Raw genomic sequence first — 25611 nt, 5'->3', positions numbered from 1 at the left:
GTACACACATTAATATATTTGAAAAAGAGAAAAAATTGACGTCTGTCTAATTTGGCCCTCCTTAAAACCTGGCGCCCTAGGCAACTGCCTCGTTCGCCTATGTTCAGGCTGGTGGCGCCTCAGAGCAGTGCATCTGGGAGAGAGTAGATATATTAGGCACACTGGTTGACTAACTCAATTTTTAGTAAGGGGAGGCATTTCCAAGACAAATGCCATAGAACAAGGGCTCAGGAACTCACAGGTAATCAGGCGTGTTAGCAATTCCTGGGGCAAAGGTCGGACCACTGAGATCTCTCTCACAACAACCCATTTCTCTCTTTAATAAACTCCTTGTGGTTCATGAACTGGTACATTCCATGTACAATGGCACAGCACATGATTAATTACCACAGGGAAGAGGGAAAACAAAGCAATCTGAACAAAATTGATCCTATTAAACATTTAACAAAAGAAACACTCATTGTAATCTAGGTTTCCACTAAGCACATTGGAGGTTAAAACTAACAATGACTGAGTCTCTACAACCTAAATTCTAGAGCAGTGGCTTCCAACCTTTTCATTTGGAGACCTCTAAAAAATTCAAACGGAGATACAGACTCCTTTTAAAGTTCTGGACATAATCTGTAGACTTCTACCATCCACAGACTCAGCAATGCTTCCCCTCAGGTTTTCAAGTTTACTGAGTGCAATGTTCTTCTTTAGCTATAATTAGCTAACACTAAAAGGACTCGTCAGACCATTTTAACATAGAACCATGGGGTTGGAAGAGATCTCAGGAGGTTCCCTAAAAGCAGGAACAATCCCAACTAAATCATCCGAGCCAGGAATTAACATCTTCTAGGGATAGGGTTGCTAAAAAACACCAGGAAAAAATTCTGTTGAAGAATTTTGTTGAGAGAGAAAAAAGACTCCAAGACTTATTAAGCAAAAAACAAACAAAAAAAATTACAATAAAACAGCATTAAAACAGCATGTTCCCTTTAACAGTGAGTGCAGGGATAGGAACAGGGGACTGGTTGAGCACTAAGACCCAGGGGAATCATTGCTTCCCCTTGGTCTTTTTGCCGGCAGTCATTTTGTGCGGGCAGCCTTGCGGAAACAGGTAAGCATGGGGGCTGGGGTTGGGGGGCTAGGAGTGTTGGGGCCCGGAGGGATATCGGGGGGGGAAAAGGCCGAGAGCTGAGTGTTTGTAGGGTTGCCAGGTGCCCGGCATTTTTGCCTCCTGGCCGGGGGGCGGAAATCAGAAAATACTGGATATCTTAGGTGTCCAGTATTTTTTAACCGGACAGGAGGCAAAAATACCGGACTGTCTGGGTGAATACCGGACACCTGGCAACCCTATCTAGGGATGGAGAGTCCACCCCCTCCCTAGGGAGGGGTAACTCCCATTCCAGTGCTTCCCCACCCTCCTAGGGAAATAGTTTTTCCTAATATCCAACCTAGACCTCCCCCACTGCAACTTGGGACCATTGCTCCTCATTCTGCCATCTGTCACCACTGAGAACAGCCTCTCTCCACCGTCTTTGGAACCCTTCTTCAGTTAGTTGAAGGCTGCTATCAAATCTCCCCTCACGCTTCTCTTCTGTAGACTAAACAAGCCCAAATCCCTCAGCCTCTCCTCATGAGTCATGTGCTCCAGCCCCCCCTTCATTTTTGTTGCCCTCCACTGGACTTTCTCCCATGTATCCACATCCTTTCTGTAATGGGGGGCCCAGAACTGGATGCAGTACTCCAGATGTGGCCTCACCAGTGCCGAGAAAAGGGGACTAATCACTTCTCTAGGTCTGCTGGTAATGCTTCTACTAATGCACCCTAACATGCCATTAGCCTCGTTGGCTACAAGGGAACAATGCTGACTCATATTCAGCTTCTCATCCACTGTAAATCCCCATGCCCCTGATCTTTCTACATGTGCAACAGGCACTGATAGATTTTAAACATTTGAATAATAGTATTTTGCAAGCTATCAATTACATGATTAAGAGGAACATTCAGTATATATATATATATCCATGACATCCTAAGGTTTCATTCTGAACAAAATCCCATACAACTTATGCCTTGGGGCTAGCCAGTTTTTCGAAGGTAGACAGTGAATGCAGTACAGAAACTAGGCATCTTTCAGTAAGGAAATAAAAGACTAATAGCCAAGCACAGCTCAGTCTGGCAGGGTCATCATAGGCCTACGACTAATGTTGCTGTGCTGGGTCTTGCCAATGCCGATACAGTTGCTATATTAATTTAAGTATTTCTATCACAATGCAAAGTAGCTACAGATGGCCACCTTGCATTTCAGAAAGAAACAAAGCATGAATGTGATCAGGGCTCAATAAAAAAAAAGTTCAAAGGGAAATCAATGTTTATAAAAGAAAACAAATACACGTCAATTTAGAGCCAAAACCCAAAGATGATTAACAAATACTGTAGCTCATAATCCATCCAACTGGCTCATCTACATTATTTTACATGGTACTGCATACATCCGAAAGCCAGATTCTGATCTTAGTTACTTGCGGGGGCGGGGGGGGGGGAACCAGTGTAAAACCTGCAGTCTCTCTGAATTTACAGAAGTATAACTGAGGTCAGAATTAAAATTATAGCTGCCTGACGAAAATGTAAGTTTCAATATCCAAGTTCAGGCTAATTTGTGCAGCTCACTTGCACCCTGAAATATAAACAGTATGCATACAGTTTGGATGCTGAACTTGTTGATTATTCATAATATGTTGATGCCAAGCAAAAGCCAGATGCAACCTGTAATGGGCCATATTCTGAGCCTGTGTCAAACAGAATAGCACCACTGAAATAACTGGAAGTAGGCCAATGTACACGATCCGAAGATCTGCCCGGAGTTCTTAATTCTTGAGGAAAATGGTTAGTTCCTAGCATACTGCAGGTATTTTCATGTATTCGGTCTTATGCAAATGTCTCTTTTCTCATACAAAATAGATCCTCTCTTGGTGTTTGACAATCCATGCTAAAAGGCTCTCAAGCAGGGGTTTGGAGCCCCTGGAGGGCCACGAGCTGGTATCAGGGGTCCTTCCAAGCAAGGCCAGCATTAGACTTGCTGAAGCCCAGGACAGAAACCCAAAGCCTCCCTGCTTGGAACTGAAGCCTGGGGCCTCAAACCTTGCCATCTGAGGCAGAAGCCAAAGCCTGAGCAACATAACTTTGCAGGGTCCCTGTGGCATGGGGCTCCAGGCAACTGCCCTGCTTGCTACCGCTTACCACTGGCCTTGGCTTTTATATGCAGAAAAACAGTGTTGTGCGTGCCTCAGAGGAGCCATGGAGTTTTTATACCATGTTCAGGGAGCCTCAGAAAGAAACCCGTGCAGTAAAAATCAATTACTTATAAAAGAATGAAAGTACAGTGCAAAATTATCGTGGTGCATTAAAGGGTCCCCCACTAGTCTAGTACCAGTGTACTAGCATGTATACAACACCTGAGTAAAGAAGTGACATATTGAATGGTAACAGTAAGCAAGTGAGAGAGAAAAAAGAACCACAGCTATGAGCTTAACAGATGCTGTCTAGCTAGGGACCAATAATGCTCCAGAGAGAGTTTTGAAAATAAGTGGGGGGGGGGTTATTTGCATTTTTCTATCTTAAACTAAGAACATCAGCATAAAAAGCAATACTTGATTCTCCAAGAGTCCATTCACGCCTGCTAATTTCTCACCTGAAAGCAATCTTCCTTGTTAAAACCTCAACTGGCCACTGCAGAAGTGAGTGGAATGTCAAACACCAAGTGAAGATTGATAGCATCATAGAATCATAGGACTGGAAGGGACCTCGAGAGGTCATCGAGTCCAGCCCCCCGCCCTCAAGGCAGGACCAAGCTCTGTCTACACCATCCCTGACAGATGTCTATCTAACCTGTTCTTAAATATCTCCAGAGAGGGAGATTCCACCACCTCCCTTGGCAATTTATTCCAATATTTGACCACCCTGACAGTTAGGAATTTTTTCCTAATGTCCAATCTAAACCTCCCTTGCTGCACTTTAAGCCCATTACTCCTTGTCCTGTCCTCAGAAACCAAGAGGAACAAATTTTCTCCTTCCTCCTTGTGACACCCTTTTAGATATTTGAAAACCACTATCATGTCCCCCCTTAATCTTCTTTTTTCCAAACTAAACAAGCCCAGTTCATGAAGCCTGGCTTCATAGGTCATGTTCTCTAGACCTTTAATCATTCTTGTCGCTCTTCTCTGTACCCTTTCCAATTTCTCCACATCTTTCTTGAAATGTGGCGCCCAGAACTGGACACAGTACTCCAGCTGAGGCCTAACTAGTGTAGAGTAGAGCGGCAGAATGACTTCACGAGTTTTGCTTACAACACACCTGTTGATACAACCTAGAATCATACTTGCTTTTTTTGCAACGGCATCACACTGTTGACTCATATTCAACTTGTGGTCCACTATGACCCCTAGATCCCTTTCCGCCATGCTCCTTCCTAGACAGTCGCTTCCCATCTTGTATGTATGGAACTGATTGTTCCTTCCTAAGTGGAGCACTTTGCATTTCTCTTTATTAAACTTCATCCTGTTTACCTCTGACCATTTCTCTAACTTGCTAAGGTCATTTTGAATTATGTCCCTATCCTCCAAAGAAGTTGCAACCCCACCCAGTTTGGTATCATCTGCAAACTTAATAAGCGTACTCTCTATCCCAATATCTACATCATTGATGAAGATATTGAACAGTACGGGTCCCAAAACAGACCCTTGCGGAACTCCACTTGTTATCCCTTTCCAGCAGGATTTAGCACCGTTAACAACAACTCTCTGACTACGGTTATCCAGCCAATTATGCACCCACCTTATCGTGGCCCTATCTAAGTTATATTTGCCTAGTTTATCAATAAGAATATCATGCGAGACCGTATCAAATGCCTTACTAAAGTCTAGGTATATGACATCCACTGCTTCTCCCTTATCCACAAGGCTCGTTATCCATGATCATGTAAAGGATCAACAGGAATACGTTGCTTAATGGAGGTAATCTTTTAATACAGGTGGGTCGGGGTTGGACTCAATGGTTCCAGGACATTGGAAGTACACCAAGATTGTATTTGGCCCAGTGCATTCAGAGATACTTTGGGGCAGTTTCCTAAAACAAAAGATTATTTACAAAGGGTGGGGTGTACTGGTTTCTCTGTATTTTCAAGGGAAGAATAATTAAAAGCAGCAAATGGAAGAGAAAAAAAAGGGTTTTATGAAAACATCCTTAATAAAGTAAAAAGTAGTGCAAGCAAAACACATAGGATTTACTAAAGAGAACATTGCTTGACATTTTTGAACGAGGTGTCAGTAGCTCTTTGTAGTTTGATTTCATACTCGATTGTTTAACAAACTAATATCCTTTCTCTGCAAAGAATGCACTGTCTGTGGGCAATATCAAATGCTTACAATGCACTTGTAATATTGTCAGAATACAAATATCCATCTGGGGTGCAGAAGGTGCTGTTGGCACTCCCTGTACTATTTGGGTTTTTAATTTTTAAAGGAAAATTATGTGGTTTTAATTGTATGACAATCTGATCATTTTTCAAATACCAGATTTTGCTTTGTGACAAAAAATACAAGTAGCTCTTTTGGGGGACAGAAAATGAACCTGTGCCATGTTATCTTAAGTAAAGATGTTTATCAACTTACCTAACAGGTTGGTACAAGGGTTAGCTAATGTTTGCACTGAACTTTGAAGATGCAGTGTGTAATTCAAGTGCTAAATATTAAGGCTCATAGATCAAACAAACATCTCCTCCATTTTATAAAGAAGCCACTTTCCTCTTAGAGCTACATTAATGTAGCACCTCTTGAGCTAAGGTGCCTTGTGTCAGAGGTGTTACACACGAATGAGTTGCCCTGGAATGTGTATCTTGTTCTCCATGCAAGCATCCCCAAAACCCATATATACAGTTTTAAAAAATAACTGTGATGTCCAGAATAGTCAGTGACTTGGTATGGAGTAATGTAGAGCAAGTGAAATTATCATACACAGAGCAAGCAGAGAAATACAGAATGTGACAGGCTGCAGCAGGCAATGTGAAAGATACAAAGAAGATATAGAAACTTACATATCCGTCATCACAAGGGCTCAGAGAGTAATATCCCTTGATGGACAAACAGGCACACATTAAAATAAAGAAGATTAAAAAAAATAAGTTAACAGAAATAACTCACAGAAAAAAAAACAATTAAAAAAGACCCAAACAAATCAAAATTACTTGAAGAATAACATACAGTTGAATAGGAAGAGCAAGGGTGCAAACTCCTCTTCCTCCTCTCACTCTGCAATAAAGCTAGTTGTGCCTATGGCTGTGGGGCTGAGAACAGGATAGGTCTCTAGTTACTATTTGCATTGGTAGGCCTGCCACAGACACACCTGGTCTACACACAATTTTTACAGGTATAATTATTTTGATGATAGATTATTTTTTACCAATATACTTTTATACCAGTTAAACCCCTAATATGGATACAGATTACTGGTATAAAAGTATATCTTTGACTAATATTACTTACTCCCCTTCCTGTTAAGAAATAGCTATACAGCTTTAAGTGCCTTCATACAATTGTATCCATACTAGATGAACTGTACTGCTGTAGCTAGACCGGTATAGTCAGAGCAACAAATACCAGTGAACTCAGTCTTGACTGGATGATACCAACTACAGGTTGAACCTCCCTCGTCTGGCACCCTCAGGATCAGACCATTTCTGTATAAGAGAGTTTTCTGGATCACAGGAGGCCAGTGTTTTCTAGCAGCATTACTAACATTTCCACTGCTTACTGTGCTTTTAGAGGACATTTAGGGGTAAATCAGAGCTAAATAATAGCAAGAACACTGAGAGCTAGGACTGGTGGCTTTAAACAAACTTTATGGGGTTACAGGAAACTTGGTCACAGCCATGAAAAGTGGTCATCCGACGAACTCAAATAATTCTGGACAATGGATGTTTCTAGATAAGAGTTCTGGACGAGAAGCGTCCAACCTGTACTGAGAATACTGAGAATGTAATTGTCAATGCATTCGCTTGCACTGCTTGGTTTTTCTCACAAGTGCAAGGAGACAATTGTGAGAAATAATGCAGCGGAAGGGTGTTTAGTCTAGAAGCAATTTCCTACAGAAGGCAACTTTAGAGTTACTGAGGAGACTTCCCAAAGGTAAAAATCAGGGCGTAGCTACACACAAAATCAGCTGTAATTCCCACCTTCAGTTATTTTAGTACATATCTGCTTGTGAGTTCACTTCAGCTGAAGACCAACCCTTTCCAAATTAAGTTGTTTTTAAATCTAAATAGGACATTCTGAATCCAAAATAAGAATGTCCACACATACTGGCACCAATATAACTAAGGTACAACATTCAACCACTTAGTTATTTTGGTTTTTGGTTGTGTGAAGAGGAGTCCTCAGTATTCAGTTACTCCTGCCATAGAGTGACCAGATGTCCCGATTTTATACAGACAGTCCCACTCTTCAGGACTTTGTCTTACATAGCCCATGTCCCCATTTTTCACACTAGAATCCTGCCCGTGCAAAGAAATAAATAGATAAGAAAATACTACTATCGGCAAGTTTCTCATTTAAGTGTCATCCATGCTGTACTGTTCCTATGATATATGGGTAAGGAATTTTGCTGCTCTCCATCATGACTGGGGTTTGGGCAAAAGTTTCACAAGAAAAGACAACAAATGCTAATTTCTAGACCATTGCAGGAGAGAGGGAAATAAGCCATAGGAGTCCAGATTCCCCTTTCCTCCCGCATTAAGGCATTTTATTCAAACATGAAACATCTCTCCTACACTCAGTAGAGAGGGCAGTTACACCCAAACTGCGTATGATGCTCTGCATCAGCTAGAAAGCATAACCTGTCTTTGTCTAAAATATAGAGCAGTTTTGTTTCTGCATTATCCAAGATCACACATGAGCATTTTTTTCTGCAGGAAGGCGGGGAAGACGGGAAAAAGTATATTTTGTCCTGGAGCGAGTCTACTTAAGGCTGATATTAATTTACACAAAAGGTGTTTTTGTTTTTAAAATGACAGAAGTACACCCATAGAAAGTTTAGTAAGCACATTCTAGAAAGCTAAAAACAAGAATTCTTCTGTTGTGCCCCCCTGGATTTGCTCCGGTAACCTCCTGTAAAGAGCATTTTACTAACAAAAAGAGACACTTGCTACAAAGCAGTTACTGTTAAACTTGAATGGCATATTTACATTAGCAATGAAAGATGTGCTTATTAGGGAAAGCAAGCAGTGCAAGACAAGAAAAGGAAACATACTATGCTGGGTTACGCAGTAAAAAAAATAAACACAACCCCAAATCCCAGAGAGCCAAGATAATAAATAACTTATGTGCAGTCATTAAATCAATAAGCACCATATGCAAAAGCTGATGTCTGACAAGTGTGTCAACGTTTAAAAAAAAGGGGTTTCCCCTCACAGTTCCTTATGACGTCTGCCAAAAGGACAAGTACAACATAAATATAATTACGGGTAAGCCCCCAAAAGGCAAGCAGAACACAAAGGAATGGCAGAGCGCCAATGGCAGAGAAAGAATGTATTATGCTTTTTTGAATAAAAAATTAAGGACTTTACAATGTAATATAGGTTTAATATGGGCGGTCAGATATTTGGATTCTTAGTCATAACACAGTCCCATGAAAAGGGCAATGACTATGACGCACCCACCACTTCAGCTACAACAGGCTCCATCAAGGAAATAATTTCTCTTCGCCTTTACACTTAGATGTTTCACTGACTTGAGCGCTTTGTATTTCATTGTTAATATTTCGCAAATTAGATGCTTCAATGGTTTTTATAAGTTTGTGTTTCACTGGTCACATTTTAAAATGTGACCTATGAATAAAGTGCTAAATGCACCAAACTACCCTGATAATGCCCGTCTAGAATAAGATAAAAGATGGTTAATTTTGTGTGTGTGTTTTTATCTAGAGTACGATGAAAGGGATACCGTAACCGTGAATTTGCTAACCCATGCTAACTGAATTGGAGGTGTAATTCCCAACTCAGAAAGACATATCTGTATAGGTTAGATGGACTTAGCAAGCTACAAAAAGCAGCATAGGTGATGGGACAGGCTAGTCTGCTGAATCCCTGGACTCTCAGACAGGATTGTACTCATGGCAGCTAGTCTGTATTACCACGGCGTAGCTCAATTGCTACTTTTAGTGCACTAGTTTGACCAAAACTAGTGCCCATGCATCTACCTAAAATGGAAATGACACCTCCAGTGGCAGTGTAGACATACCTTAAGATCCTTGAAAAGTTTTTTTTTAATGTATTCACCAGCAAATAATGTGATTAAACATTAAATCATAAAAACAATTACAGTTTTAACTCACGGTAGTTGGTCAACATATATTCAAGGCTCCTCCTAGCTTTTTTTGCATGAATTTCTTTGATTTTTAAGGGGTTTTTAATTTTTCAGATAACTGGAAGAATATTTTTCATCACACTAATCTAGGCTAAAAACAGAAGCCAAGTTGGGAGCACATGTACACTGGTGCTTTACAGACCTGTAACTTGCTGGGCTCGGAAGGCAGTGGGAGTGTTTTTTCACACTCCTAAGTCAGAAACTTTGCAGTGTAGTAAATTGGCAGTGTAGACTTGGCCTTAGCAAAGAGCGGTCTGAAATGCAGATAAGTGGGCTAAAATTTAAAGGCCAATCCTGCATAGACTTAAATGTGAGAGTAATTTACTCATGCGTAATCTTATTTGGCATTATTCATGCTTCAATCTTTGCAGGATCGGGCCCTCTGTGTGCAAATTAAAATACAATCTGCATTTACAAATCAACATTTTAATTAAAGACCTTGGTTTTCCTTAGCCAAATAATGGCTCAGCTGACTACGATCTGAAAAGTTTTAAAAACCAATGTGTTTAAACTTCCAAAATTATTCCTTCAACTGAAAATTATTTTCAAGTGACAGAGCCAACATCTTGAAGGCCAACTTTCAATCCAAAACAAATTTTTACACCAAAATTATGAAGCACGAATCATAAATATTATTATGCAAAGGCTGTCAAATTCACAGACAGGACACATAGGGTGGGATGAGGCATACCTGGGAGGTCGACAAATGCCTTTGATGTTGACCGCGGAGCGTCCAGACTACTGCGCTGAGCCGACAAACAGCTGATTGGCTCAGCGCGGCAGCCATGTAAATTTAAATGAAGCAGCGATTATTTAAATCGCCGCTTCATTTTCCTATGCCGGGTAGTCTAATCTACATGCCTCTGTTGTCAGAGGTATGTAGTCTAGACGTACCCATATAGTGCAATGTAGAAAGTAGTACAGGGACAGCACTTTAAATAAAAGCATGGCCACAGCATGAGCACTGGGAGAGAGCTCTTCCAGCGCTCCACGTAAACCACCACCATGAGGGGAGTAGCTAACATTGCTGGGAGCCCATGTACACTGGTGCTTTATAGCCTGTAACTTGTTGGGCTCGGGAAAGGGTGGGGAGTGTTTTTTCACACTCCTGAATCAGAAACTTGCATCGTAGTAAATTGGCAGCATAGACTTAGCCTTAGTAAAGACTTTTTAATACAGATGGGAGACCTTCATCTGCAATTCGAGAGGTGTCGATAGTATCTTTCCCTTCCAAAGAAAAGTTTTCTGAGCTTACCCACACCTACTTGATCAAAAGATAACTGACTAGGCCTCACCCCATCTCTACCTTTGCAATCTCCCCTATACAGCTCACTAAAAGTAGCATAGCTTTAAGGCTGCATATCAGGCCAACAAAAAGGGAACTCCACAGTCAATATCTTGCACTTTTTCCTTTCTGTTAACCTGGCTGGAGAACAGATTTTAAAATGTTATTAAAGCTAATGTTTGAAATGAAAGATCACATGTTACACAGGTTTGGAGGAAAGGCTCTGTACATCTAGGGTCATAAACTGCATTTGAGCCAACCAAGCTGATCCAGGTCTTACTAACTTCAACAGGGCAGGACCACATGCTAAAACCTCAAGGAATAGGCTAAAAGAAAACTATGAAAGCTTAATAAATTTGCGGAGGGGCTAAACCAAACAAAACCACCCTTAATGCCAAAGGATGAGCTTTAAAAAATTCTGCCGTGCCAAGACTTACCTTATCTAAGTCTAAGTCCTTATCTATCAAAAACAACAAGGAATCCAGTGGCACCTTAAAGACCAACACTTTTATTATGGTAAAAACTTTTGTGAGCTGCAACTACTTCGTCACACATGAAATGAGTTGCAACTCACAAAAGCTTATGTTATAATAATAAAATGGATAGTCTTTACAGTGCCACCCAGCTCCTCCTTGTTTTTGCTGAAACAGATGAACATGGCTTCCTCTCTGAAGTCTATCTAGCCAGAGAAAGTGATCTGTATAAGAAGAGACAGTTACCGCTACATTTGGAGTCAGTGCACTTCAGTTGGAATGTAAATTGTAGTCTGCATGTGTCGTGCACTGACTGGCCCACATGGACCTTACTGATGAAAACTATCAGATCCTACTGGCCGTTAATGTAGTACCAGGACTACAATGAACACACACTTGTGTACCGACCCCTTTCATGCAGGGGTGACCAGGCCTGCAGGGAGAGCAGAGGAAGGGCGGCTGGTTCCAGCAGTTTTAGTGAACATGCTCAATCCCAACCAAACAGCAAATCTAGGAAGGCACATGACCCCACATGCTGACACCTCCCCACCCCACATATACCCCTCTGCCTAGTAGCACACCATGCAGACAATCCCCTAGTAATGGGAAAGGCCACATTTTTAAACCACTCTGACTGGTTTAAAGTAAACAATGAAGTGACCTTCCAACACATACCCCGCACAGATGTTGCTTAGGACACACTGCTTTATTACAAAGCTTATGTGAAAATCTGAAACCACTTAAGGACATGCAGAACATCTAGTTGCATAATAAAAATGTTATTTGGACATTTTTAAACCAAGTGTGATAGGCTACCTAAGCAGCCTGGTGGGCGATCTGCAATGCCATGCCATAGACCTGGGGGTTTGATTTCTCATCTTTTGTTTTCTGGGTCAACAGAGACTGGGAGTACTGCAGCGTATCATAGAGATGGACAAGGAAGAAGTCCCTGAGTTTCTGATATGTCAAGTTATTCCAGCTTTATCTAAGGAAGCGAGTTGAGCTGGAAGATCTTCAGTTTTTGGTGTGACTACTCTTGTGTTTGTTTTTAACTATTCATTGTTCACAAGCCAAGAGTGCTTCTGAGAGGCATGTGGTATATATTGGAAACAAACAAGAATTCTATCATTCAGAAGGATGAAAGGACTGAGTTAGAGAAGCTGCTTATAATAGGGCTCAGATTTGCAGGGCAGACTAGTTAACCCTGCCCCCAAACCAGGGCTAACTGCTTGGATGGCAACATGATTATTTCTCATCCACACTACACATTTTAACTGGGTTGTAACTGGATCTCCTGATAGTTGTGCTCACAGTCACAGCTCAAATGCCTACATAGTGAGAGTATAAACAGGAAGAAAGTAGTGGAAACCACCAGAAATTAGGGATGTCAACATGTAGTTGACTATAAGATTAACTGATAAGCCTAGGCTAATCAGTTAAATCTTGTTGACTAAACACATCTCCCCCCCCCCCTTTGCTGCCTCTGTGTAAGGGGGGAGTAGGAACCGATTAACGGGACCGACTGGGGCTTGGATGCGCGCCAACAGCTGCGCCCTATTTCCCGGGCTCCCACTCTTACCACCCTCTCGATTCACCCCACCTTAGCCCCACCAGGCACGTTCTGTTGGGAGCTCCCTCCCCCAGTGACAGCTTCATTTCGTTGCCCTGAAGATCCTAAGCACCAGCCTGTTTTTGTTGGTAATCAGTCAGGCTGCACCTGGGTCCTTAGTCCGTATGGACTATTTAACAGCTCCGGCAGTAACGTCACCTCTCAGTTTGTTAATGTCCCGGACCACAGTTTCCCACCCAACCTTACCTCCATCGCCTTTATTTCCCCTGAGGAGAACGCCTCATGGGCATACCCCTTTATCTCCACTAACGCCATAGGGAACTTGTTAACCTGTCTATTTCTTGCATTCATACGGAAACCAATGGCCATGAATACCGAGATCCCATTCCCATTCCCTGGTATTGGGGCAATGACAACAATGAGTACAACCTCACTACCTTTCTAATGGACCACCAAAAGCCAAACACACCAGCTTTTTCGAAGCTCAGTGCACTCCGCCCTGGACATTTCTGGATTTGCGACAACCAAGCCCATGCCACCCTTCCTGCACACGCCATAGGACGCTGCACCCTTGGCTACGTCTAAATTGAGGGAGGAGGCATCTACTCCTACGCGAGAGATGAACATCCCCGCTTCACCCATCGACAAAAACGTGGGTCTGGGGACATTTGGAAGTCAATTGAGGGCTGGTTTAGTAAAACCGCACAGGCTGTGGTCACATTTAACCCTGTAGGCAATTTGATTTTGCAAGAGGAAGTTCGAGCCCTTGGCATTAGCATTGAAAGACTTGGCAATAAGACTGCTACTGCCTTGCTTCTTACTAATCAAAAGGTAGAAGAAATGCGCGTGTATGTAATGCAAAACTGTTTAGCTTTAGATTATTTGTTTTTAAAGGAATCTGGGTTTTGTCGTTGGTTAGGCAACAGGTACCCTCAGTTTGCAGGTAATGTTGTATGGAAATTAAATCTATTGAGCAAAATGTAACACAGATTACTGATGATATCGAGGAGGTTGCTAAGAAGGCCAGAGAATCTGTTTCTTGGTGGGAGAACATATTCAGCTGGGTCCCTTCCATATTTGGCCTTGGGGGATTAAGACAGTTTTTCTGGTCCCTTTGTGTCATATTGCTGGCTGTTAGCTTTGTGCTGTGCCTTGTTTGCGGCATCGTAAAAAACCTCACAAACCGCATCTCCGCCCTACCTATCTCCACGCCCGAACAAGAGGGGCCACTTGCCTTTGAGGAGGCGGAGACGGACGAGGAGGTGGAGGTCTAGGTCTTCCCAGACGCGGCCATGGCCACGGGGGCATGTTAGAGAAAAAACTGCCCCCCCAGTAAAAAGTTTGGCCAGGCCGCTTTTGCTATAGTGGGCTACAGTACTCCTTGGGAGAAACCGGCCGCACCCTTCCTGCATACCACTGCCTTTAGAAAAAGGGAAGGTGTGAAAAGGGGAAAATAGCCCCAGACTCTCTCACCCCTCACCTTGGCGTGAGAACTGCGGAGCTTACCTGGTTGCATGAAACCTGCTCAGTTTCAGCCCAACCCCTGGGACACAGACCCCCTACTTGGTGACCGTTGGGCCATATATGGTAATATGCAAGCGTGGAAAAGCGATGTGCAGATTTGGGGATAAATACCTATCACACATGTCGCTCTAGGAGGTCTTTGCAACTGTCACGTTACTGGATTTTGAGGGGAGCAGCCAGATCACTGCTGCACCCATGGGGGGGTGTTGGCCCCAAAAGTGGCACAAAGGGGGGCCATGTGAGGTGTCAAATAGAAGCCTATTTCCTTCTGATTCCATATATGCTATTCATGTGATTGTATAATGTCGGTATGTGAAGTTATAAGCATGTATTTTGTGTGGATACCAAATGTTTCTCTGTATGTGGTTGAACTATGGGAAAAGCAGCTCAGCCTATGGACATGCTAACGAGCAAAGCTCTGGAACAATAGCCCTCTATAGGCTAAGGACACACCTCAAGAGTGGTGACTCATACCTAGGGGCTACCAGAAGGGAACACAGGGATAGGCCACAGGCCAGGTGACCTGCTGTAGCCAAGAAGAGACCAGGAAGGATGGATAAATAGACCATGTGGCTGACTCCATCTTGGTACTCAGCTCAGCACTTCATCCCAGAGGCAGCAATGCAGGGATCGAAGAGCAGGAAAGAACAGTGGACCTGTCCTGATCCTAGGATGCGCAATAAGGACTTTTAAGCCAGCAGCTGTAACATCTCTGCTAAAGCCTGCATCGAGAACTGGGAGATTCGATGCATGTAATGTACTATCCTTTAACAACCTTACTCTCATGCTTTTCTTTATTGTAGTAATAAACCTTTAGATGTTAGATGCTAAAGGATTGGCTCAGCATGATTTGTGGGTAAGATCCAGAGGGTAAATTGACCAGGGATCTGTGGCTGGTTTCTTGGAACCGGACAGAACTTGTTCGGGGTAGGTGGGATTGGGTTCTAAGACCCCCCCCACCTGCGTATGAGGCCCGGGGCCATCTGGGGCACGGATATTGCTGGGGTGTCGGAGGGGTTTTGCTCGTGAGGCTTCAGGCAGGCTTCTGAAGCGCTCTGTGGGACTGGTTTGTGGCCTGTTTGGGAAGGTCACCAGTCTGGGGGCTGTAAAGAGCCCCATATTTGAGCAATTCGCCCTGAGCGGACGCCCTCAGTGGTGCCCAGACCTGGTCCGGTCTGTCACAGCAACACACGTACCACCGTGAGTGTGCCTTCCCGCATACTTCAAAGCACTGCCGGCCTGATCAACCGACCAGCCACCTCCCCCGACTCTCAGGCGTAACCAAGGCCTTCGCAACTGAACTGATATCTTGGAAATGTTCCGTGTGCTGTGTAAGTTGGTATGTATGATTTGATTTTTTCTTGTTGTATAAGCTTAGTGTTGTAGTAGTTTTGGGTAGTACATAAGAGTTTGCAGTTATCACTGTTATTTAATTAGTGTAGCTGGATATTTTTAGAATAGAGATTATTCCCCTTGCCATTCCCATCCTTATATCTCTGACACATTTAACTAGAAATCATAGAATAAATATAATAAATACTGTAAATTCATTAACAACACGGTCTATTAAAAATCTTAGAATAAATACTATAAATTCATCACTGTTATAAATAAATATTTTTTATTTGCTAAAACGGTCCACCTGGTTCTGTCCTTCCCCCCCTTGGGTATGCATCATCGGACCTGTGGTTCTTGAGACATTTATAACCAGTAAAACACAAAATGTCGACATCACATGGTCAAAATAGACAAAGTAAATATCCTTAAATCAAGCGTTAAGTTCTCAAGTAGCATTCTCTCTCATTTTGTCTGTCTGTATATTTCTGTCATCACTGATGGAAATATTTGTTATTGGTGTGTGTGGCAAAATCTATGTTTATGAATAGAAATCTAATTCCTCCATGCCTAAATAGACAGCTTACTGAATATTGCATGTTAAGATGGTTATAGTGATTGAAGTAAATATTTGCATTGATTATACTTACAGTTCCAGGCCTTGTGAAGTCAATGCTGTGCGCTATGCTTTGTCTCATCTGATTGCTAAACAAGCGAACACAGATGCTTTGAAGATATTCTGGTGTGATCTAAAATAAGGAAACAAAACAAGCCCAGGGAATGACATAACATTTCCATTTGACTTCAGCCAGTATCTGTACAGCAGGTCAGTGCTTCTTGGGTGGTCGGACCCAACCATCAGCAAGTGACAGAACAGTTCTAGATGGGTCTGGAACCCAGGGTGGAGGTAAGACCCTGCAGAGGGAGGAGAGGGTGGAAAGGGGGAGCAAGCTTGTCCCACAGTCATTCATGGGGGCTGGACCCGGCTCTGGGTTTTTCAGCCTGGCATGTGGGGTCGCAGCCCATTCAGGTTTGATCTAGCCACCCACGCACATATCATGAAGGGGGCAGACAGACAAACACAAGTGGTGATGCAACCCTTCGCACCAGGATGCTGCACCATTCACTCAAAATTTGGACCCACTGCCCTTCCAATCATGATGGCAAACCTGAGTGCCACTGTGACTTCGTGTACCAGGTCACAATGCCTGGAATGGGGTACTAGTCTCAACTACATGGGATAGGAGCCATCTCTGCAGGGTGAGTGCAGGGTGGGTTTGCTCTCCACCCCCTCCCCTGGGGATTCCCCTTTGCACTATGCTGGGATTAGGGCTGCAGTACCAAGGAGGGTGCTGCTGTGTGTAGCTGGTGCTCCAATAGTGGGGCACCAAGAAGCAGGAGGTGGCAAAGGATGCTGACCTATGATTTTGGGCCTCCCGGCTAATTTAGATCCTGTGTGGGCCACACACACACAAAAAAGACAAAATGCAGTTGATGGTTCACCTTAGTAAAAAGTTTTGGAGAACCTCTGCAGTAAGCAGTTTTACACAGGAATGCCAGAAATGACATCCCTTAGCCACTCACTGAGACAGCTGTAAGTTCTGCATTGCAAACCAGGAAACTGTGTCTGGAAATGGACCAAACTTTGGGCTAGGAATATTAAGTTATGACAGTCATAGAATGTTCCCGACTACAACACTATAGCACCGTGGTCCCCAACACAGTGCCCGCGGTGGGGGGGGGGGGGGACGCGCCGGCCCCAGGTGCACAGCATTTGCAGGGGGCGCCGGCCCCGGGCGCGTGACGCTTGGCGGGGGAAGAGCGCTGGCTCCGGGCGCCGGCGTTTGCAGGGGGCGCACGGCGCTTGGCAGGGGCCCTGGCCCCGTGGCTATGGGGGGGCCCCGCCCCCGGGCATGCAAGTGTCCCCGCCCCCTGGCGCCCAGTGGGCGAACGGCCACGCCCCCTGGCGCCTGGCAACCTCTAATGGCTGGGGACCACTGCTATAGCACATCGCCCTTGGCAATCAGTTCATAAGGAAGATAGAACTCATCATATTAAAGTCTGCATGGTTTTCCTTTGTTAAAAGGGAAGTTAGACCAAGAATAAATATGAAGTGGAAATACCGCTGAGAGTAATTGTAGGCAACACCTCAGTATAATCCAGCCTAAATGAATGGCAGAGTTCAAAGCATACACAGGTAGCATTCCAGGAGAGAGAGAGAGTTAGCACGTATCATATATGAATACATTTTGTGCTTCATTTCATACAATTGAAATGTTGTTTTCAGTGGGCTTTAGAGTTTGGGGAAAATAAAATAACAGCCACCCTGCCTCCCAGGGAAATGGCCATATGATTCCTGGATATTGGCAAATCTGAGAGTTGGGCTGTTCACCCCTCATTCCCTCTAAGGGGTTGCTGAATGGGATCTCTCTGCCTCAAAGCAGCTGAAAGCTCTTTAGTGGGTGAAACGCCTGCTCTTTCCTATCCAGGGAACCCCAGTGCGTGATCTCTCTTGGACCCCCTAACAGCAGCAGTACAAGGTTCCTGATGCCTTCATAGTGTAAAACAACATTATTTTAAATAGCCCAGTTTGGGGCCATAACTGTCCCTCACCCTTACTGGTTTGGTTTTTTACAACGGGATGGAAGGGACACACCAATACTCCAGTACTTTCATTTGGAATTAAAGCACTTCCAATATGATTCTATTCAATGTTCAAAGCTACCCTGAAGTCAAAGCCAGAGCAGACACATTGGTCCACAACTCAAGACCGCCATCACCTGGACACATTTGGGAAGGACAGAATGCTGTGCTGGACTTAACTTTGGGCATGTCTACACAGCAGGGCTAAACTTGAAATAAGCTGCACAACTTGAGCTACACTAATTGTGTAGCTTAAGTCAAAATACCTTATTTCAACATTAGGCGCTGTCCACACAGGAGTTATTTCAAACTAGAGCACTCTTCCCCTAACTTCCTCTACTCCTCATACCAAGTTTACAGAAGTTGGAGTAAGAAGCCCATTATTTGGAATTTGTTTCCAAATAACGGGCTTGCTGTGTCGACGCACACTATGTTATTCCGGAATAATGCTGCTGTGTAGACACCCCCTTTGAGTGCAAAACCAAAACAACAGCTCCTCAGCCTTGTGCTCTTGACACAGCTCCAGATAAAAACACAAGGTATACCCTGTGGGATCGCACCAAAGTATTGAATGGGAGCAGCAAGTGACTGGACATTTTTCTCCTAATTTTTTTCAAAGCTAGCGTGAGCAATACACCTTTCCCATCCTGTTCTGGCCGAGAGGGAACAGGATAGCACCTTTCAAGTATATAAACAGGTGTTACAAGGAGGAGGGAGAAAAATTATTCTCCTTAACTGCTGAAGATAGGACAAGAAGCAATGAGCTTAAATTGCAGCAACGGAGGTTTACCATGGTGAGACGGGGCCGATCCACACCGCACCCCACTCACTGTTGCGCACACGCTCCTCGGGGCGAACCGAGAGGCATGAGCTGCGTGCACACACTGTTCTCAGGCCGCAGCCCAGTTGACCGGTACGGGGGTCAGCGGCGGTGGAGCACTCCATGCCGAGACGACACCGAGCGCAGCGGGACACTCTCAACCCCTGGGTTAGCGGGTGACGTCATTAGGAGGCGACCCAGGTAGGCGGTTGAAAGGGACAATGGGGGCACAAGGGGAAGGAGGAGGAGGTGAGGAAGGGCATATCATGGTGTGGCAGCTCTTAGGGTACGTCTAGACTACATGCCTCTGTCGCCAGATGCATGTAGATTAGGCTACCAGGCATAGGAAAATGAAGCGGCGATTTAAATAATCACCGCTTCATTTAAATTTACATGGCTGCTGCGCTGAGCCGATCAGCTGTTTGTCGGCTCAGCGCGGTAGTCTGGACGCGCGGGTGTCGACATCAAAGGCATTTGTCGACCACCCAGGTATGCCTCCTGGAATGAGTAGGATAAGCGAAGAAGGGGACTCGAGCTGGCTCCAGGCTGCATACGGTGTTTCAAAGCGGCAGCGCAACGTGGAGCCCAGGATCAGCTGCGGACTCCCCTACCAACCGTGGGCTCCATCCAGCACTGCCACTTTGAAACACCGTGGGAGCACAGGGCCAGCGGGGAACTGCTTGAGTTCCCTACTGGCCCCGTGCTCCCCGCCGTGCCTTTGCCTTTGAAGTGTAGCAACAGCCCTGGAGGCGCCCTTATTGACTAATCAGTCGATGCAAATTACATTGACTATTCAATTAGCCAATTAATCTAAATTTAACATCCCTATTGCATGGTCCCACTTTAACACTGCTTCAGCAGCAGCAAAGAACCCTAAACTCAGTTGCCAGCCACCAGACGTTCACTCTTGTGTAGGGGGATCCTTCAGCAGCACAGAGCCCTGCTCTCCCTGCTCCCATCAATCCATGGCTGCCTCAATTGCCCCAGGGAAACCACTGGTAGCCAGCATAATTAAGAAGAGCCTTCAGGCTGTTCCAAGTTCCACTGGAAGACAAAACCAGTACAGAGTGAGACCTTGGCTGTGCTACTAAAGTAAATCGAACAAAGTCCGACGGCTGTCTGTCAACCTCAGTAATTGCTGCAGTGGTTCATGTCCACACTATGTCCCCTCTCTTGGTGGTGTGCCAATCTCACCAGGAGTACGTCTACTGACTTAACTGTGCGGGTCTCTGATAGCCATGAGCTCCAGGCAAGCCTGACAGTCAATAGGTGATACCAACGATGCAGTGACTAAACAGACACTAATTCATCCTGAGAGCTACTCTCACAGAGGCAGAGTTATTAGGTCTCTGCAGTGCACAAGTTCATTGGTGGGAGCAACACTGTAATGCAGATGCTTACAGAACTCGATCAACATAAGCTGCCTCATCTCAACCTAACTATGTAGTGCAGATCAGGCCTCAGCCTAGGCGAAGGCCAGGGGACAGAAAAAGACTTTCTGAGACATCTCTATAATGCAGTGCCCCAGAGCTGAGCTGTGCATTCCCGAGTCACAGATAGGGACCCGAGCCTCCTGGCACTGAGACAACCCACCTCCGTCGTAGCAATTTTTCTTTCTTAACTAAATTAACATCACGCAAAGTTGAGCCTGGGGGACCGAGGCAAAGGTGTGCTGAAGTCACTGCTGCACCACCCAAATCTTGGATTAGCTGGGAGACTGGTAAAAATTAAATGAAGCCTCATGGAGGTGCCTCTAATTTAAATAGCTTCCCCAAGGGCTGCTTTGTGCTATGCCGCAGTCCATAATCTCCATATCACTAGGCGCTATGAAAACACCTCCTTCCTGCACCTATGAGGAGAGCATCACAGAAACAATGAGCCTCTACTGTTTCTTAGCTAGGGTACTTCTATTCCAGCCCTGTGTGACACGTTTACACTACTTGAGTAGCATGCAGGGACCAAGGATGACTCTCTCCCCAAGAATTCTGTTTGTCTAGTAAACGCACGCTGTATTTACAGAAACACTCAGCTATTATAAATCATAACTTGCACTTCCATTCCAAGCAAGTCCACACTTGGGACTCCGCTTACCATCTTGCCATTGACTGTGGCCTCGAGAGAATCCACCAGCTCAGCAGTGACCCCGATGAGATTGTGATAATCTACCTGGATTTTATTAAACCGTTTGAGGTAAGTCATGTTCCTGTGCTCAGCCTCCACTAGCTGCTGATGAAGCTGCTGCAACATTTCTGCAAAAAGGTTAAAAAATAAATCAACTTATTCTTCTGAATAAGAGACAATTTTTTTAAAAGTCAGAAACACAGTTTTATTGCACTGCAGGACAACAACTTTGCTTGCCGCCATAATTTTTTTTTGTCCCAAGATCGAGTTAGAGCCAATTCACTTGTAGCTGTGAGCACTTCCCTCTTGTCCAATCCATTCAATGAAGCCACAATCACAATTACTTCCACAGTTTCAACCTGTGTAATCAGAAATAGCACTGTAAACCTTTGGAAGCATCAGGCAAGATGCTGATTAAAACAGAGATGAAGAGAAGAGAAATCTGTTTCTATGTAAAACCTTCAAATAATCAGAAAAGAAAGGAAATTCAGAAAAAACGGTGTGAGAAAGGGCTGCCCAAACTACATCCGCTGAACTCTGTGAATGTCTCTTTGGATTGTTTTGTAATCTGCATCAGCATACTGAGCTCCCCAATTCCATTCTCCAGCTAAGCAATCCTCACCTACCATAGCCCCTTGCATCTAGCCAGCATCTGGTCCACGCACCAGAGTTTAAGAAGTGAGAGAAGAGGCAGACTCAAAATACAGATTAATCCGCAGGAGGTGACCCATTGTTATCTACAATTTCTAGTTCAAGTTACTTGGAACAAGAAGAGATAAAACCTGTTCGAACAGAAAGGATATTTTCAAGTTGGAGCTGTCACTTCAAACACAAACCAGCAAGAGGTGAAGGAGGACACATAATCACTAACTCATGGAGAGCCCTTCTGGTACTTCTGCGGTAACATTATTAAACTAAGCCCTTCCTATAGTAAAATTTGGGAGGATGATTTTTATAAATGTAACCGTGCAATGCTCTTTTTCTGCGCTAAATTATGGGACTTGAAGAAAAAAAAATAATTATAAAGACAACTTTAAAAGTCCTCTTACGATATCTAGTAAGAATGTAAAAATTTATAAAAATAGAAACCATGTAACCAATACAAATTATATAGGTGACATGGTTAACTGTGGGGCTGCCCCGGCCCGGGGGAGGGGCGGGGGGCAGCTCCCAGCATCAGCTTGTCATATAACCAGTTAAACTCTTACCTCACTAATATCTAACCATCCTTCTACATCACAATATTCATGGACTTTTACAAATTCCCCAGGAATTCTGGGCATCTTCAGCCTTAGAAGTCTCTTGGAAAGGGGCAGGAGGACATGATTTCATCATGTATTTTGGAAGATGATTCTCCCATCTAACAGACGTGGTAATAAGCAGAATTTGCAATTACAGTATAATCTCATTACTTGCAAACACTGCAAGAGTGGAGATTGATTGGAACTCCGAAATATTTAAAATTCTAAACATGCTGTTCTTTCAAAAGTTTACAAGTAAACGCTGACTTAGTAAAGTTTCAAAGTTGTATTATGCAGAAGAAAAACAATTTAATTTAAAGAAACAAAAGCAAAGAATTTCCTTACATTGTCAATTAAAATAATTTCCCCTTAAAAGTAGCTTATATTTAGCACAGTAATGTACAGTCTCCAAGTTACGAACACATCCACTTACGACCGTTCGTACTTACAACCAACCTCCCATTAAGCCGGTCCCTGACTTATGAACGAAAATCTGCACTTGCGAGCAGCACGGCCATATGTAAGTTAATGTAATCCAACTTATGAACAGATCGAGTTATGACCTAGTGTTTGGTACGTAAGTCATTTGTAAGTCAGGGACCAGCTGTACTGTGTTTGCTACATCAAAAGGGACAATAAGGTACATTAATGGGTTACATTCCTGTTCTTTCACATTCCATCACTTCTGGAGTAAACAGAACCCCAATGCAAACTAAACAACGTTGCTTTAAGCTTCAGAGTTCAAGTCTAATCCCTAGATCCTTGCTTTCAATGAACAACAGCAATCATGTTACAGGCTACCAATAATGGTGTAAACATACACACAAGATGGGAATTTGAAATTGTATGGTATACTGGACAGGACCACAAACTGACAAAAGCAATAAAGGGAAGCAGAGGAAGGCTATGTCACAATACTGAGTTTTGTTGAGAAAACTCATGTCAGCATGCAAACATCACCAAAGCATGTTTACATTTGCTCCCTCTGTTCACAGATTGTGTCCACATCTTCAGCTTCCCCATTGACAACAGGAGCAATGCACTCTGGGTATGTACTAGTTTTGTAAGTCTGATGGGGAACATTTTCAGTGAGGAGAATAAATCTTGCAACAATGGATGGCAGGAAGAACTACACACCCAAATGCCGATACATCCCATGAAATGTATTTAAGCATCTCCGCATTTAAGGACACTTTCCACACAGAAGAAGCACTGCCCTCCCTCCGCTGTTAAGCCTAGAGTTCTTCACTTACCATCAATGGCCCTTCCTCAAAAAAATGGTTTCAAAAGCAGAGGGTTCACTGGGTTTTTGCACCCTGTGCATTCCACTGCTCTTCACCCTCCCCCAAGTCACCAATCAGCTGTTTGGAAGCATCATTGAACAGCTGGTTGGCAGCACTTCTGATTAGCTGACATGGGGTGCCACCTAACAGCTGTGGCTGGTGGGTGCCACTTTTTTTTTTTTTTGCAAAGCACCTCTGGAGTCAGTGCCCTATGCTTGGGGCTTTGCTTGTACAGCACCAAAATTTTGTAATTCCTCTAATCTACCTAATCAAATAAATAAACCTAAAGGGGAAGTTGTCAGGTGAGCACGACTGCCACCCAAATTTTTTTTTTTTTACCTGTATGATTGAAGAGACAAAACAGGTGAGGAGCCAGAGTATCTAGCAGATTAATCAGAAAAGGTGAACACTCGAAACTCTCAAGTGCATCCTCCAGAGCATCTGCACCAACTCGTCTACCCTCAAGTACTTCAATATGTCAGAGACTAATGACAGGCAACTATTTACAAAAGACTGTGCTCAGAACTCTTTGCTATGCTACATTTCATTCACGTGTTCCGTATTAATTTTGTTTGCATTTCTACTTCATTGATAAAGCAAACATTCACTCGTGTCTCCAACAGCGAGCCTATGGATCTCACTGAGACTTGTGCAGGAGAGCCGGGAATCACAGGACAAAGTTCTTTTTAGTCTTAAAACTGGCCTAAATTCTAAGGAATAAAACAAAGCTACATATTAAGGCCCAAAACCCCAGAAGACTCAGTCAAAATCCAGAAAACAAATTCATATTTCAGAAAGCAGTAATTTCTCTAATAAACCAAATTAGCATAGTACAATAAATAAAGCCTCAGAGTGAAAGAAACTAGGGATTAGAAATGGGAACAAATAGTCGACTGGTCACTTCCTCCCCCACCCTGATACCTCCCGGTTACTGCCTCTAATGGAAAGAAGCAGTAAGGGAGGGGGAAAGAGGAGGGGGTGCTTCAGAGTGGCAGTGCTGCGTGGAGCCCGGGGTGATCTGGGGACTCCCCCACAGGCCCCGGGCTCTATGCGGCACTGCCGCTTTGAAACGTTGCAGGGAATACGGGCCCAGCAAGGACTGCTCGAGTCCCCCACTGGCCCCATGCTCCTCACAGCGCGTTTAGCTTTGAAGTGTAGGAACAGCCGGGGGGCCGTTGCTGCACTTCAAAGGCAGAAGCGCCCTTATCCGACTAATCGAAATTGCATTGACTATTCAATTAGCCAAATAATGGAAATTTTACATCCCTACTAGGGATGTTAGACACGTGTAATTGAATAGTCATGCAACCACACCACATTTTAGTGGTTACATGACTATTTGATAGTCCCCAGGGATGGGCCCAGCAGCCAGTGCGCTCCTGGTCCCACTCCTGGGGAGCCCCCTGACACTCTGCACTGTGTCAGAGGCAGCAGTGCAGGGTGGCAGGCAGGCGCTGGTCCAAATGGGGAGCTGGTTTAAAAACTGGCTCCCCACAAAGCCCAGCTCCCACCTGCCACCCAGTGCTGCAGCCTCCGATCCAGAGGCTGCAGCAGCCCCTGTCCAGGGCGGGTCCAAGCTCTCTGCTGACAGAGGCTGTACCAGCATCCCAAGGAGCAGCTTCTGTCTGCTGGGAGCTTGCCCCCCCCCCGTCCCAGGGACAGGGATTGCTGTCTGTCTGAGGCAGGCCCAGGCTCACCACAGAGGCTGCTCCATGGGATGCTGTCTCAGACTCTATCTGCAGGGAGCTCAGATCCCCTGCAAACAGCAGCTGCTGCCAGGAAGCAGCCTCCTCTGTCACCTCACCCTATGCTGCTGCCTCAGAGAAGCAGCAGCGCAATGGGGAGCGGGAGGTGGATACACGGAATCAGCTCCCCCCCAAGCACCGGCTCCATGGAGCTGCCTGCCCCCACC

At 44.4% G+C, this 25611-nt stretch overlaps 1 protein-coding gene across 8 annotated transcripts in view; it reads right to left on the bottom strand.

Moving 5' to 3' along the window:
- The window catches only part of ARMC9 (armadillo repeat containing 9), a 98681-nt gene that overhangs the window by 56795 nt on the left and 16275 nt on the right, over positions 1 to 25611 (bottom strand). For 6 of the 8 annotated variants that reach the window (XR_012906327.2, XM_089780716.1, XM_075938164.2 and 3 more), the window contains 3 exons: positions 21146 to 21303; positions 16242 to 16340; positions 6080 to 6115 (listed from right to left, as the gene is read on the bottom strand). Coding sequence is in view for 7 of the 8 variants with exons in the window: in XM_089780716.1 (XP_089636842.1) it covers positions 6080 to 6115; positions 16242 to 16340; positions 21146 to 21303 (293 nt within the window). In the remaining variant the exon portion in view is untranslated. The remainder of the gene's footprint in view (positions 1 to 6079; positions 6116 to 16241; positions 16341 to 21145; positions 21304 to 25611) is intronic. The other 2 variants (XM_089780717.1, XM_075938170.2) reach the window with 1 other exon arrangement.

This window comes from Pelodiscus sinensis, chromosome 10, assembly GCF_052426305.1.
Source record: "Pelodiscus sinensis isolate ZL-2025 chromosome 10, ASM5242630v1, whole genome shotgun sequence".
Taxonomy (NCBI): domain Eukaryota; kingdom Metazoa; phylum Chordata; order Testudines; family Trionychidae; genus Pelodiscus; species Pelodiscus sinensis.
The sequence above is the reverse complement of the archived record's forward strand: the minus strand, read 5'-3'. Positions and strand labels throughout refer to the sequence as shown.